At 40.4% G+C, this 17,255-nt stretch overlaps 1 protein-coding gene across 3 annotated transcripts in view; it reads left to right on the top strand.

Moving 5' to 3' along the window:
* The window catches only part of DOK7 (docking protein 7), a 229,599-nt gene that overhangs the window by 210,351 nt on the left and 1,993 nt on the right, over window positions 1-17,255 (top strand). The window contains exon 10 of one of the 3 annotated variants that reach the window (XM_089691563.1): window positions 3,790-3,942. The exons of 1 other annotated variant lie outside the window; for it this stretch is intronic. In XM_089691563.1, the coding sequence (XP_089547689.1) occupies window positions 3,790-3,942 (153 nt within the window). The remainder of the gene's footprint in view (window positions 1-3,789; window positions 3,943-17,255) is intronic. One more of the 3 variants, XM_089691564.1, reaches the window with a different exon arrangement.

A 17,255-nucleotide genomic window follows, 5' to 3' on the forward strand; every position in this document is an offset into this window, starting at 1 on the left:
CCCCCTCAGTGTAGACCCCCTTGCTCAGCACAGACAACCCTTTCAACTAAGTATAGACCCACCCTCTCCTTCAGTACAGACCCCCCTCTCCACTAAGTATAGACCCCTCTCCCTCAGTACAGACCCCCCTCTCCACTAAGTATAGACCCCTCTCCCTCAGTACAGACCCCCCTCTCCACTAAGTATAGAAGCCTCTCCCTCAGTACAGACCCCCCTCTCCACTAAGTATAGACCCCTCTCCCTCAGTACAGACCCCCCTCTCCACTAAGTATAGAAGCCTCTCCCTCAGTACAGACCCCCCTCTCCACTAAGTATAGACCCCTCTCCCTCAGTACAGACCCCCCTCTCCAATACGTATAGACCCCTCTCCCTCAGTACAGACCCCCCTCTCCACTAGGTATAGACCCCCCTCTCCACTAGGTATAGACCCCTCTCCCTCAGTACAGACCCCCTCTCCACTAAGTATAGACCCCTTTCCCTCAGTACAGACCCCCTCTCCACTAAGTATAGACCCCTTTCCCTCAGTACAGAACCCCTCTCCACTAAGTATAGACCCCTCTCCCTCAGTACAGACCCCCTCTCCACTAAGTATAGACCCCTCTCCCTCAGTACAGACCCCTCTCCACTAAGTATAGAAGCCTCTCCCTCAGTACAGACCCCCCTCTCCACTAAGTATAGACCCACCCTCTCCCTCAGTACAGACCCCCCTCTCCAATACGTATAGACCCCTCTCCCTCAGTACAGACCCCCCTCTCCACTAGGTATAGACCCCTCTCCCTCAGTACAGACCCCCTCTCCACTAAGTATAGACCCCTTTCCCTCAGTACAAACCCCCTCTCCACTAAGTATAGACCCCTCTCCCTCAGTACAGACCCCCTCTCCACTAAGTATAGACCCCTCTCCCTCAGTACAGACCCCCCTCTCCACGAAGTATAGAAGCCTCTCCCTCAGTACAGACCCCCCTCTCCACTAAGTATAGACCCCTCTCCCTCAGTACAGACCCCCCTCTCCACTAAGTATAGACCCCTCTCCCTCAGTACAGACCCCCCTCTCCACTAAGTATAGAAGCCTCTCCCTCAGTACAGACCCCCCTCTCCACTAAGAATAGACCCCTCTCCCTCAGTACAGACCCCCCTCTCCACTAAGTATAGACCCCTCTCCCTCAGTACAGACCACCCTCTCTACTAAGTATAGACCCCTCTCCCTCAGTACAGACCCCCCTCTCTACTAAGTATAGACCCCTCTCCCTCAGTACAGACCCCCCTCTTCACTAAGTATAGACCCCTCTCCCTCAGTACAGACCCCCCTCTCCACTAAGTATAGACCCCTCTCCCTCAGTACAGACCCCCCTCTCTACTAAGTATAGACCCCTCTCCCTTAGTACAGACCCCCCTCTCCATTAAATATTGTCTCCCATCAGTACAGAGCCCCCTCTCCACTAAGCATAGCTCCCCCTCATTACACACCCAACTCCCTTAGTACAGAACCCCCTACCAACCCAAAGCCTCAGTATAGACCATCCTCAATACAGGCCTTCTCTTAGTATAGACCGCCCTTCCTTGGTCCCTCAGCCTCCACACACACCTTAGCACAGACTCAACTCCCTTCCAGCCCCCCTCCCCCAGCATAGAACTGTTACATATCTCCAGAAGTCTCCTTCAGCTCTGAGGGCTCTGTGAGGCAGCCAGAGGCAGTGCTGCCATGCACATGCAATAAGCACTTGCAGCACTGGTCAACATACACAGTCACTGAATAATCGCCATGCATTTCCTCTGCAGTCCTCAGGTAGCTCCCCTTCTACAGCGTTTAGTGGAAATGAGAGTCTGCATAAGTCTCCCTCCCTCTGCTGCCCACAGGTCTCCTTACTTCCTGAACTCCAGACGTTGCTCTCCATTCAATCTATCCTTTCACACTGTGTCACTGGGGAAAAGTAAACTCAGAGGGCCCGGGCCTCCCAGGAGCCCCACATTGCATCCCATGACTTTACACCGACACAAAGCATCATGGCAATTGTAGTCCATCCCTCGCCACAGCACCCAGTCCCAGCTGGCCCAGGCCCTTTGAGTTTACTTTTCCCCAGTGACACCCTGGGATTTATTTACTAAACCCAGAGAGTGCAAAATCAGGCATAGAAACCAATCAGCTTCCAGGCTTTATTACCAAAGCTTAACTGAACAAGCTGAGGTTAGAAGCTGATTAGTTTCTATGCAGACATGACTCTGATTTTGCACTCTCTAGCTTTAGCAAATAAACCCCAGTGTGACAGGGAATAATGTAACGGGGGCCACATGGGCCCCCTAGAGCAGGGGCGGGTTTGCAATTGCAACCCCTGTGAACCCTGTAGCTACAGGGAGTGGAGCCATAACTGCCTGTGCACTAATGTCTGGATTGAATGGTGCTGTGGGTCATGCAACTTGGAAGTGAGGCAGCAACTATTTGGCTGAGCGGACATTGCCAGGAAGAAGGTGCAAAAGCTGCATGTAATTGGGGTTAGGGATATTAAAATATTGTACAAATTGGAGTTTGGCCTCCAATACTATATGTAAAATCAGTTTGATTAAAGACTTTCTGTGTTTAAAACTGAATAATCAGAAATTGTTCAAGAGACACAAGAATTCCTTCCACTCCCATAATATTTATTAGAATAACTTCTTTGCTCAGTTCAAGAGATTAGGTAGAGAGTACTGATTTCCCAGTGAAGTTGATCAGCTGTTGATAGACTTATGGTTGTGCATTGGAAGAGGCCACCAAATACAAAGATGTGTGTACGGTTCTAGTATTTAAAAAGACTGTAATGGGGGAAAAAGATTAAAAACTGCTGCAGATATAGTGTGGGCACCTTGCTCTCCAACATCTTCCTATCATGGCCAATGTCAGGCTATTCTAAAAGGTTAAGCATCAGCATTTCTTGATAAATTGCCTGCCCCATCTTACTTTCTGTGCTCACCTATTGATTTTTTTAAGCCGCCCAGCATAGTTACATACCAGCAAAAATTGCTGACTTTTTGCTTGTTGAAACGGCCCAAGATTTAGCCATGATAGGAAGGTTTGTGAGCCTGCTGTAGGTATACTCTCGGTATCAGCACTTTCTGGGAGGAAGCTGTAGGCATACGCTCAGTATCAGCACTTCTACCTGCCACAGTTATCCCCCCTCCACACACTAACTTAAATTTGAATAACAGGTTATATATCTTCTAGTCAAAAGGGGATTAAGGTATAGGGTTTTGGTAAATGACTTCAGGTGTTTCTGTATTCCTTTTTTTCATTGCCCAGAAAAGGTTTCTTTTATCTTCTAATAGTTTTAGTTTTAGTATTTTATAGTAAATAAAATTGTACAAGCTGCGGAATCTTGCACTGATTTAAACATTGGATGAAATGATAGTTGAGATCTGTTGTAGGCAGAGTAGATGGAAGCATAAACAGCCAGGTGAGCAAGTCTGGACATAGAACTGTCATCTGAAATCTACTCCACACACTGTAGAATGATGACCATGGGTGCTTATCAAAGATAGTTGGTAGGTATCTTATCCAGATTTACAGCAAATATTTTCTAATTGTAAGACACATTAAAAAGACTTTTGTTTTCTAACAGATTTCATATTTCAAATGGTATCATGAGGGCATAACCTAATTTATAGCTTACACAGGCACAGTGGTATATTTAAGTCGATATTTTTTTTTCGGCAGCCTGTGCTGCAATGTTTCTCTTGGCTAACATTCACAGATCTGAGCTGAAATAGAATGCCATGAGCATGAATTAATCAGAATATATCTGCTTCATCTGGTCAGCAGGGGCAGCAGGTTATCCAGCCGAGCCACTGGTTTCTGACCGACCTCGCAGTGAGACAGCAACTTATGTAAATATCCCTATCAGCCCTACATCAAAGAAACAGCTCCATTACATGGCATTAGAACTTCAAGATCCTAGTACAGGAATACGAGGTAACATCCATTGCTCTCATCCAAGCAGAACTTTCACTCATCACAATGACAATGACTGATTAACTCACTTCATCAGCAGGGTCCTAAAGAAGCATGGGGAAGACTAATATTCTACTTGTTCATTTAGCTCCAGCCCAATGTACTGTAGCTAATACATTCTGTGCAGTCGGCAGTGACTTGGTCACATTGCAAAACCTCTCACACCCACCCAGCAAGAAGCCACCCAGTAAAGCTTCCCCAGCCAGCATATTATTGAAGATAGAATGTCAAATATGTGTTGCACTATTCTTTATGTACAAACTAATGAGTTGAATTAAAAATTATTTAAATTTGGCATATAATCCAAAAATCTTAATAGTATATTAAAAATAGAGTGCAAAAATATAAGACAAATTACCAATAAAGTGCAAAAAATATATGGGAAAATTGGTTTTAAACTGCATTAAAAATGGAACCAATAGTCCAGTGTGAAAACCAAAAAGTTGCAAATCCAGGAAAGTGAATTATATAATAGTCCCCATGAAGGTGTGCAGTCCAAACTGAGTGGTCTTCTTAACGTCACCAGTGACTCCCAACACCACTATATATGCAATATACGGGCTTACCAGACGTTCTGATCCCATTATGCAGAGTGGTTCAGTAAGCGCTTTGATTGTTAAGCCAAAAACCGAAACCTCTACATGTATCCAGCCACTGGTAATTCAGACCACTGTTCCTCAGTTAAACACCAAGTACAGTTGCATAGGAACAGAAAATACACCTCTCATAGTTTAGATGATTAAAACACTATTTAATAGCTTCAAATCGCACTTACAAGCATGAATAACTAAAAAACATTCAATATAATCACCAAATGGCATTGAAGTTCACAGCTTCCAGTAGAGTAGTGTCGTCAGAGGGAAGGCTCTGCCCAATATAGAACTTACCTGCACAGGATGCACTAGTCTCCAGGCCCATGGGGGTTTATTTACTAAAGCTGGAGAGTCCAAAATCAGACTCCCTTCTGCATAGAAACCAATCAGCTTCTAACCTCAACTTGTTCAATGAAGCTTTGGCAATGAAACCTGGAAGCTGATTGGTTTCTATGCAGAAGAGAGTCTGATTTTGGACTCTCCAGCTTTAGTAAATAAACCCCATAGTGTCAGGGGCCCAAATGTAAATTATGTCCCAGTTAACAGAGGATTTGTTAAACCATAACCTGCTTTTTTATTATATGGGTCTGTTAGGCTTATTAAAGTGTACATAAAGGCATTTTTAAAATTTAGAATAAAGAGGGGAAGTGACACCTGTTCTTTTGACATCTCTTTAAGATTGGTTTTCTATTCACTTTGGGGAGATTTTCTCTCATTTCCTGTTCTGTCTCCAGGATAGGAAGTGAAGGGGAAACTCCCTAGGACAGGCAGCAAAAAAGATACCTGATAGGGGTCCTAATATCTTCCCCTTCCATCCAAAATTTTATTAACTTTTAGACTCGGGGTGCACTTCATTAATATTTTCTTCATGAAGGAAACACAAAAAAATTAAATGTATTTTATTTTTATTTTTTTTCAAGTGGAAAGTAGGAGACTGCACATGCTGTTTTTCTTTTTATAAGGATTAGAACTGCTTTCAAGTTTTATTAAACAGAATTAAAATTCAATTGTACTGATGTGGAGACTCTAGATATATTTTGCTTCAGTGCCCTAAAGCTCTCTTAGTTACAACTCATCATTCAGAATGCAAACAGTATTAGTTCATATTACCACTAGTTCTAAAAATTGTTGAACAAATGTCAAGATGTTAAAAGCGTGTACCTAGTAGTGTATAGTCACATACAACAGGACTTGTTTGTAATGCTGAAGACATTTCACTGCTCATTTGTGTGGCTTTGTCATTTCCAATGAATGTTGGAAACATTGCTCAACATTTAAAGCGACGTGGACATCCCAGATCACCAATTATCATGGTGTTAGAAAATGTGTAAATGCTGTTGCTGATTTTTCAAGACTTGGGTTGATGTGTCAAAATTGTGAACATCAGTACAGTGAAAGGAATGGACGTTGCTCACACCAGCCCAGAGTATCAAATGTGTAGGATGACTTCAGCCACCGCTCTGGCCATGCTGGTGTGGTGGCTGAGGCCAACTTTGACATTTAACACTCTGGACTGGTGTGAGCGGCATCTTTTCCTTTCATTGTACTGGAGGTACTGGAGTTGCTGGAACAGCTTTAGCATGCTGCTCCCTCTTTCCTATGCTGGTGAGGTGACCATATTTCCTTCCCAGCTTGGAGTGGTACCACAAGCTTTTCTCCATGGTCCGCAAAATTGTGAACATTGTGTAAGAGTTGTGAAAATACCATGTTCACACCTTGACACTTTTTTGACACTGCGGTAGTTACATTAAGCAATATTTCTTGTAAATGGTAAATGTTTCCAACACTCTTTTTTAACTGAGGAAGCTACTCTGATGAGTGCTGGAACAACTTCAAGATGACAAAACAAGTACAATGAAAAGTAACCAGCTACTACATACTACACCATAACCTAGATATATCATTCATGGACATGTTCAACACTTTCTGTTGTTCAGCTCTGCTGAAAAGCAAAATATTGACTTCCCTTTCAACATAATGACCAAAAGAGAAGCTCAAACCCAGTTTATTATCCACCCTCCCATAGCTAAACCCCAATCCCTGGCCTGGCATGAACCATAGAGGACTTCTCCTGGCCAACAACTCAATTAAATGACATTGGGACAGCATCTGGGACATCTTATTATTCTGAAATAGCTGACAGCATAGAGCTGCAGGATAAACAGATATGTTACTAATTTTGCAGGTAACATTTACAACTCTGTTAATGGCAACATAAAGGCAACTACTTTTTGTGTTTAGTGATCCTTTAAAAAAGGTCCTGCACTGAGCCAATAAAATAGACAGTGTAGATGGAGAGGTATTTGTTAATCAAATGGTTTGTTATAGTGACCTTGACTTTGGAAGACTGCAGTAAAGTCAGTGGAGATTATGAGCTCCACTTAAAGTCAATTACATGAAGAATAACTGAGCTCATTAAAATAAGATTTACAGGCATACATATTCATAATCCATTCTTTTAACTCAATATATATGAATAATTTGCCGCTGTATGAACTTGTTTTAACCATTCTATTGACCTCTGACATTATATACTGGCATACCAGCTTCACAATTAGACACAAAGCTAGAATCTACAATATGTTGTGATTAGCACAATTAAATACCTAATATAATTAATTCATTAAAAAATGATTTAACAAATATGAAACACCCTTAGACCAATTAAAAAAAAAATTAAAACTGTACCCTACTTTTATGTTTTTCAAATACTGATATAAAAAATATTCCCCACATACATAGAGTAGTTATAACTAGATATTTTGAATTTTTTTTATAGAGGATGTACAAGAAACTTGACACTTCAGCGCTCAAAAATGGCGGAGGCCCCAATCCTATGCTGCAGTTACAGTTGCAAGAAAAAGTATGTGAACCCCTTGGGATTACGTGGAGTTTTGCATGAATTGGGCATAAAATGTGCTCTGGACGTCATCTAAGTCACAACAATAGAAGAACACAGTCTGCTGAACATAATACTACACAAACATTAGATGTTGCCATGGTTTAATTGCACATAACATGTAAACATTCCCAGTGCAGGGAGGAAAAAGTATGTGAACCTTTGGACTTAATAACTGGTTGACCCTCCTTTGGCAGCAATAACCTCAACCAAACGTTTCCTGTAGTTGCAGATCAGACCTGCACAACGATCTGGAGTCATTTTGGACCACTCCTCTTCACAAAACTGTTTCAGGGTAGCAATATTCTTGGGATGTCTGGTATGAATCGCTCTCTTAAGGTCATGCCACAGCATTTCAATCGGGTTGAGGTCAGGACTCTGACTGGGCCACTCCAGAAGGCGTATTCTGTGCTGTTGCAGCCATTGTTTTGTTGAATTACTTGTATGCTTTGGGTCATTGTCTTCTAGAGCTAATTGGAGCCAGGAGTGAGCCAACCTTGACTCCAAACAGTGTGATGATATTGGATGTGTTGCTGACAGCTGTCCTGCCCTTAAAAAACACACACCTGTTTTGGGTTTACTGGTTTCAAGAAGCACTGTCTGATGTGAACCATGCCTGGCAGAAAAGAGCTCTCAGAAGACCTACGATCAAGAATTGTTGACTTGCATGAAGCTGGAAAGGGTTACAAAAGTATCTCCAAAAGCCTTGATGTTCATGTGTCCACGGTAAGACAGACTGTCTACAAATGGAGAAAGTTTAGCACTGTTGCCACTCTCCCTAGGCGTGGTCGTCCTGTAAAAATGACTGCAAGAGCACAGTGCAGAATGCTGCATGAGGTAAAGAAGAATCCCAGAGTGTCAGCTAAAGACCTACAGAAATCTCTGGCACAAGCTAACATTTTTTTGACACATCTACAATAAACAAAACATTAAACAAGAATGGAGTACATGGGAGGACACCACGAAGGAAGCCATTGCTGTCCAAAAAGAATATTGCAGCACGTTTGAAGTTTGCAAAAGAGCACCTGGATGTTCCACAACACTACTGGCAAAATATACTGTGGACAGATGAAACCAAGATTGAGTTGTTTGGGAAGAACACACAACACTATGTGTGGAGAAAAAAAGGCACAGCACACCAACATCAAAACCTCATCCCCACTGTAAAACATGGCGGTGGGAGCATCATGGTTTGGGACTGCTTTGCTGCTTCAGGGCCTGGATGGATTGTTGTCATTGATGGGAAAATGAATTCCAGAGTTTATCAAGACATTTTGCAGGAAAATGTATGACCATCTGTCCGCCAACTGAAGCTCCGCAGAGGATGGGTGATGCAACAGGACAATGACCCAAAGCATACAAGTAATTCAACAAAACAATGGCTGCAACAGCACAGAATACGCCTTCTGGAGTGGCCCAGTCAGTGTCCTGACCTCAACCCGATTGAAATGCTGTGGCATGACCTTAAGAGAGCGATTCACACCAGACATCCCAAGAATATTGCTACACTGAAACAGTTTTGTGAAGAGGAGTGGTCCAAAATGACTCCAGATCATTGTGCAGGTCTGATCTGCAACTACAGGAAACGTTTGGTTGAGGTTATTGCTGCCAAAGGAGGGTCAACCAGTTATTAAGTCCAAAGGTTCACATACTTTTTCCTCCCTGCACTGGGAATGTTTACATGTTATGTGCAATTAAACCATGGCAACATCTAATGTTTGTGTAGTATTATGTTCAGCAGACTGTGTTCTTCTATTGTTGTGACTTAGATGACGTCCAGAGCACATTTTATGCCCAATTCATGCAAAACTCCACGTAATCCCAAGGGGTTCACATACTTTTTCTTGCAACTGTAACTCAAATTCAGACAACCCAAACTTGCAGGGTAGGCAGTGAAGCCTCAAATCAGGGAAATCCAATACTAAAAAACAGTAACAGAAAGGGCGCAAACGTCTAGTGCATTATCTTTAGCATTTTATTGCAAATAAATATAGTGCAAATAAAAATCTACTCACAAGCCCAATAGGCTGACAGCATGTAAACACACAGGCATGAAATGCATTTGTACGCTATCCAATTCCAGCTGATGAATGGGTGACAGAGCTGGTTGATGTTTTTCAGGGAACTGGCCCCCTTCCTCAGATAGCTGAGATAGCATTTCATGCCTGTGTGTTTACATGCTTTAAGCATATTGGGCTTGTGAGTATGTTTTTGTTTGCTCTATCAATAAAATGCTATGTTTTGATTTAATTTATTATACATAATGTTGTTACAAAGAAATTGTGCTAAAATAAAAAACATATTAATTGTGAAGGCTTATGAAAATTAATTTGTTCCGGTAAAAAAAACAAAAACAAATATATATACCGGTATTTCGTATGTAAATCTTTTAACAATTTTAATCTGAAAATAATAGCTTACATAATACAAAAATAACAAAAAAGAGTTTTCTATGTTCCCTATAGATAACAATATTTCAAATGCTTCAATTAACATGCTAAGAAAAAAAATATAGTAATAATGAGACAGCAGGACAGAACTTAGCAATACCCTGTAGACTATTCCTAAAATATATGTTGTGATTTCTTCAGTTCATTAAGTTTGTTTATAAAATAAAACATGCAAATTAAAAATTAATATCACTGATATTAAACATCAAAAGTCATAAAACATTGTTATTGCTTTATTCTTATTACTAAATATTCAAAAACGTTATTTAGAATTGTTTTTAAGTTGACTAAAAACCTTTTATTCAAGTTAGGATTACTGGGTCCTTAAACTACAACAATTTTGAACCTCATGGCATTGTTTTACTTAATTTATGCAGCCAAGCAAGATTTTTGTTTATGTTGCTGCCTAGGCTGGAAAATGACTGCTGGAAACTGATCCAATAATCACACATTTTGTTCTTTCAACAATGAAGCATAGAGAGCTGTTCTAGTTAATCTGAGTGATAGCATACTGTATATGTTTTATAATTGTACACATTGGTAAGCAAGAGAAACTGCTACGGCCAAAAAAAATTTTTGCAACCAGTGCCATAAATCTTATTACTACACAACAGTTGCAATGTGATATTAAAGTACAGAAAGTTTTTATTATACTTTTCTATCTAGAACATATCTATATCACACTATATCATCAAATGTTTGTAGGCTCTTTACCATCACAATTATATGAGTTTGTTGGACATCTCATTTCAAAAGCGTATGTTAACCCTCTTTCTTTGCAGATTTAACACCTTTATTCTTATGGCTTTCCACAAGATTTTGGAGTGTGTCTGTGGGAATTTGTTCATATTTGGCCGAAAGAACATTTCTGAGATCAGATACTGTACTGATGTTGAAAACACAAGAAGCCCACAAAGCAAGGATAGCTAGGGCTGGACAGAGACCACCCACATTAGAGCCCATGTGGCTTTTATCCAACCAAATTCAATAAAGAAAAGTGTGCTGCATGTAAAGTTTTGTATCTTTAAGATACTTTTTTCTTTTGAATTTGGTTGGATATAAGCCACGGGGAATCTTGTGTAAGTGGTCTCTGTCTAGACATAGCTGTCATTGCTTTTGGGCTTCTTTTATTTTGAATACTGTATATGACCTCAGGAGCCACATCTGATATAGGGTGAGTTGGCAACCAACCAATTGTAGAAGCTCTACCTTAATTTTATACTTTTGCTCACAGTGCTGGTGTTGGAATACTAGAGTGAAGTATCAGTCAACTTAGAAAAGTGTTGCAGTGGGGCAGCTGGGTCTGCAGTTGTAAAAAGCAATAAACAGAACTCTCATTACCCACCAATCCCCAGTTGGTAGCCTGGTTTGTTGCACTCTTCAAATCAAGCAAAAAAGAAAATGAATCACTGCACGCCTGGCTTGGCAACTTTTCTTGTTTATTTAAATAGCAGCAGAGATCACTTTTAGGCCTGTTTCACAGCGGTTTTAGCTTGTATAAGAGCAGTGTGAACAACCAGCCTTGCAAAGATTTTGGCAAGTTTCAAGCAGCTTTCTCTCTAAGCTTTAAAGCTTATACACAGATCCTAGTTGGAGAGCTGATTGTCACTTTAAACAAGCTGCTAACAGGCTTTGGTAGGGTTTCAATAAACTTCAATGAGTGCTAAAGCCTGCTAGCAGCTGATTTAAAGTGACAATCAGAACTCCCAATAGGGTCTTTGTTTAACGTTTACAAACTGGAGCTAAAGCTGGCTGAAAACTCCGTAAATGCTTTGTAAAAGCTTGCAGTTCACACTGCTCTCATACAAGCTGAAGGCTGTTGCCATTTTTCGCCCAGTGCATGGTGATTCATTTTCATTTTTTTTTGGTTGATGAACATGAATCAGCAGTGGATTGTAGACATTTTTCAACCCCTTTGAAAATGTGCACAATTATAAGTACCTTTAAATTCCTGCAAACCCCTTACTATAAGCTTGAAATTTAATTAAAATTAAAATCATTTAATCTATGAATGTTGTGCATCCCTCAGGTTCTCCCAGACCAGGACTGTGTTTAGCTTCTCTTTAGAATACTCCATATTTGCTTTTGTAGTAAGTAATAGTGCCTGTACTCTGAACTACAAGCATGCACCAAGTATGGACCTTATCGCTATATAGAGGCACAGTATATATCTACACAATTTGGATCACAGGGACAAGAATATGAAATAGAAAAGGCCAAGAAGAAGGTTGGAGCCATAGCTTGTAAACAATGTTCAGCCATGGGCAACTGGTCAGTGTGATGTTGAGCGTATTTACTGAGCTGTTATGAGGATGGCCTCATTCATACAGTATATCCATAGCTTAGAGTTCATTACAATGCAGCTCCTACAGGGTCCAGTTATCTTAAGCGGGGCTGAAGTGAATTACATTGCTTGCTTTTATAAGCTTTTGTTTGGCCACCGTAGAATTCATAAAACCTTTATAACAATACAATTATGTAGCCATTGTGAATGCAACTGAAGATAAATGTCTGTTTTCTGGGAATGTATAAATTATGATTACTCTGTACATTAGCAGACAATAGTTTACACTTGCAGAATACATTATAGGTGACTATTATTCATTCCTGCACTTGTAATTAGCAAGCCAGAGCACAATGCTATTCACCTTCCACTTACCTTCTGTAATTGCTTTGAGGTTTAATTTCCTGGCCATCCGCATATGTGCAACACCTAAATTTGTCCTGTTAGGAGTGATTACATGTTAACACAAAGTAATGAGTAATAATGTTTTGCAGGTAAAAACAGAAATGGAACATATTCATTCCATAATGATTATAATTAGGGCCAAGCAATTAATAAAGACACCAGACACCAGTCAAGTCCCCACTGTTCTTGTTTTGCTGCTGAAGGTTAGGTTTACACAATACTTTAATGAACAGTATTTTAGTAAAATAAGCCTTTAGGAGAACAAAATACATTGAAATTGTAATGGTGGATATTGATAATTATTTGTAGTGTTAAGGTTTTATTGTACATAGGTTTTAAAACCATTTTTTTAATGGTACTTGGCTTGTTAGCCCATATTATTATTATTATATTATTATTATACAGGATTTATATAGCGCCAACAGTTTGCTCAGCGATTTACAATATAACGGGAGACAATACAGCAACAATACAGTTCAATACAAGAGGGATAGGAGGGCTCTGCTCCTCGGAGCTTACAATCTAGGAACACATGGAGGTCTTGTCTACATGGGTCAATCTCTTTAGTTCACTTGGGCTAATTCGTTTATGTAGTGTGAGTGCTCTGAACCATGCTCAGGACTGGTTAATTGAACTGTGCCTGAGACCACTTGGAAGAGGGGCACGTTACCTTGTGATCCAATATGGTTCGCTGCAGTGAGCGCAAACTGTTTTGGAGCACAGTTATCTCCATGGAGAACTGTGACGTGTTTCAGCTGTATAGGCCTTAGTCATTATGGATTATGACTAGGGCCTATACAACCGAAAGATCAATTTTAACTGTAGGAACTGATTCTTTTTATGTCTTGATGGATCCAGTGGCGTATTTACCACAAGACAAACAAGGCTTTTGCCTAGGGCTGCATTTTTAAGGGGGGCAGCACCGTTCCACGGAAGAAGAGACGGAAGAAGGGAAACTTGCGGCATGGGGACCAGGTGGGATCCGAGAGAGGTTGCGGGCTGCTTGATGGTGTATGGAGAGCCCGACTCTTGTTCCCAGGGATGTCTGGAGCTGTGAAGGTGAGTGTCTTTCTCTCTCTCGCCAAGGGGGGGGATGGGTGTTAGTGGAAGGCTCTTTCAGGTGGGGGGTGGGCAGGCGTGTTGTTGGTCAATGTCAGGCTCTCTCTGTGGGTGGGACAACCAATTTGTTGTGTTGCCTAGGGCAGCCCAAAACCTAAATACACCACTGGATGGATCTTCAATAAAGTTTAACATTTTGCCTTAAGATGCCTTGGTGCCAGACTCTCACTTTCTACAGTTTCATGAAACAGCCCATGTCTGAGCACAAGCATCTGATTTCCATCCTCTCAAGCACAGACTAGGGGTACAAGCGCAGCAATATATTTTTCTCTTTAGATATATATAGTACTTACCTATTTTCAGCCTGGACTAGAGGCAGGGGAAAGGAAAGGGAACTTTGACAGTAGCTAGTAAAGCCTGGAGCAGTGAAATCACCTATGGGCTTCAAAGGCCCATCTGTTGTCAGTGCTCCTGCCTCTCCACTTAAGTCTTGCTGGCTTACACAGGGGATCCTGGTCAGGTGACCACAGTGGAGTGGCCTGAAAATAGGTATGTATATACATCATTCTTACACAGGTTAGTTAGCATAGGTGTTGGGGGGGGGCAGTTTTAAGGCTAATTAGGTGTATTCTGGAATTCCACTTTAATCACTTCAGAGCTGCATTAATCTGTGTCATTTCTATTTCTCTGAAGTTCAGTTTTAATTCACCCAATGGTTATAACATCAGTATCAAAGAGAACACTGAAAGATTGCAGAGCCTGAAACATTTATTAACTTACCACATTATACCTAAGAGATGAAAAAGAATTTAATAACAATCACAAAGGGTCTGAGCAGAATGATAGTAATAATTGCAGTACAATACAAGATCAGTGAGACAAGGCAACGTTGGAAAGGGGTAGATCCCGTAGGGTTATTGATCTGCAGAGAGCAGCAGCAAAGTGAACATAACACTTGAGGGTGAAATTCCTTTTCTATAGATCAACAAATCCCTTTAGGTCACGTCCATCCGAAAAAATGTCCTCAGTCTTATTTCACTGGACTGACATTTGTGACTAGAACATTTTGCTGTTCATTATTATTATTTTCATGTAACTTTTTTTTATGGATACATTTCTAGTGGACCCTACAATTTTAGTTATCATTTCTTTTAGTCAACATTTCCAGATATTTCCAGTAATGACTCTATAGGCAGTTTACAGATTTTTTATTTTATTGTAATATTCAGATTGGAAAATTACAGCTTAAAATACTTAAAATATATTAAACTGGCTGTTAGATTTAGTTAACTTTTCAAATATAACCTTTTAAAGATAAACAATTCCAGGAACTAGCAGTTTGACTATCTCTCAAATGGAAAGCCTTTCAAATGCACCATTGAGTTAGCAATTCACTAATTATTGTGACAGTCCAAAAAATCAACAGTTCTAATGAGTAGGTTTCCTAGCATGACTAGACGTCTTTCTTATTATTTATTACAGGTACTTATATAGCGCCGTCAATTTATGCAGCACTTTACATATATATTGTACATTCACATCAGTCCCTAACCCTCAAGGGGTGTACAATCTAAGGTCCCTAACTCACATTCATACATACACATACTAGGGCCAATTCAGACAGGAGCCAATTAACCTACCAGCATATCTTTGGAGTGTGGGAGGAAACCGGAGTACCTGGAGGAAACCCACGCAGATACAGGGAGAACATGCAAACTCCAGGCAGGTGGTGCCATGGTTGGGATTTGATCCAATGACCCTAGTACTGGCAGGTGGAAGTGCTAACCATTTAGCCACTGTGCTGCCCATTTAGCCACTGTGCTTATTATCTTAAAGTCTCACGGATGTGGAATCTGCCACTATCAGAAATTTGGGTGGCCAGTGATATTTGTAAAATAATTCTATCTTTCTCACCGCCCCCAATGTAGCATGTATGCAATAACAACTTAGACAATTTTATGTTGTTCATGATAGTCAGATAAAAAGGTCTACGTTTTGGTTTGATCTGTAGAGTAGGCCATTCGTGATGATCAATATGGATGTTTTGCAACCACACCAATCAATGCCATTAGCATAGCATTCACGGCACATAATAACTTTTAATAAAAGTTAATATGAGAATTGCATATATACACGCCATTGGGGTTCTCACTGAATTGTATTTTCCTTCCCAGCTGATTGATAATCAAGCCTTTCTTAACCAATAATTGGAACAAAGCTAAAGGTAACCACACATGTTCCAAGAGGAAGATCTGTAATCAACTACTATGCGATAAAGGGCTTTCCCATTTCCTTTCAACACTTATCTGTTTTCTCTACTCTTTATTTAGTTATTTTAGTTTGGAGTTACCCACACAAACTGTTTTTTGAGAAAGTTGGTTATAGATTTGAATTATTATGTAGTCCTATAAACTATATTAATTTATACTAAGTGAGTTGCCATGATTTGAAATTTTTACTGCATGTTTACTGTTCTTTCTGCCTGCCTGCATTTTTACTGTTCTTTCTGCCTGGAAACTGAGAAACGTCCATGACGTCCAAAAAGCGCCCCTTTAGGTCAAAAGCGGTTTTAGACCAGCTAGAATACAGCGATAGTAAATCAGAACCACTTGCAGAATTGAGTGATAATGATTTGTGGGGAAATTCGTCATCAGACACTGAAAACAATTCTGCGATTGAGCTCAGTGATGTGCGAACTTGGCGCTATATTTATGTTTTTGGTTTGATTATATTATTGAATTAAATTTATTATTATATTATTTTTTATGATTATTTATTATATTATAATTTATGATTTCATGTTTCAAGTTTTAGTATACCTGGGATGTTTACCAGACTCTTGTTCGGACAGAGTTCAGTGAGTTATTCCTAATAATTACAGGCCTACAATAAAAAAAAAACATATTTCCATGCAAAAAAATGTACCGCTTTCAGCACAGAAATATGGATATAATCATAATCATCATAGGGAGGTTAATTGGTTTACTTGAAAGTTATAGTGTCTACAAATGGCGGTGTATATATACTGGATTTTTTATACTAGTAATGGCAGCGATCAGCGACTAATAGCGGGTCTGCGGCGGGCATTCTGACACTGGGTGGGAACTGACAAACTGCCACTGGCATCCCCAGTGACACTAATACAGTGATCAGTGCTAATAAAAAGCACGGGCACTGTACTATTGACACTGGGCAGGAAGGGGTTAACATCTGGGGCTATCAAAGGGTTAACTGTGTGCTGTGTGTGTTTTACATTAGGTGCAGTGTGTTGTGTTTTACTAGGGAGACATGCTGCTTTGTATTTCTCTGCTGTTCAGAGATACAAAGTAGCATGTCTATGCTGACAGGAGAGAGACCTGTGTTGTTTACACACAGGTCTCTCCCCTGTCAGCTCTGCCGAGTTCCAGTCGGGAATTGCTGTCTGGGACTTGGTGATTGACATTTTTAGCAGCCAATAGCAGCGCAGGCTGGGTGGGGGGGAAGTGGTTAAATAGTTCTGCAACATCTTTCGTGTTATTTGCATGGCATAAACATTTCCAGAAACAACTTTTATCAGGCTTTAAATAAAGGGATCTCCAGATATA

The sequence above is a fragment of the Staurois parvus genome, unplaced genomic scaffold (assembly GCF_062004578.1).
Source record: "Staurois parvus isolate SC_StPar_1 unplaced genomic scaffold, SC_StPar_1.0 ptg000564l, whole genome shotgun sequence".
Classification (NCBI taxonomy): Eukaryota; Metazoa; Chordata; class Amphibia; order Anura; family Ranidae; genus Staurois; species Staurois parvus.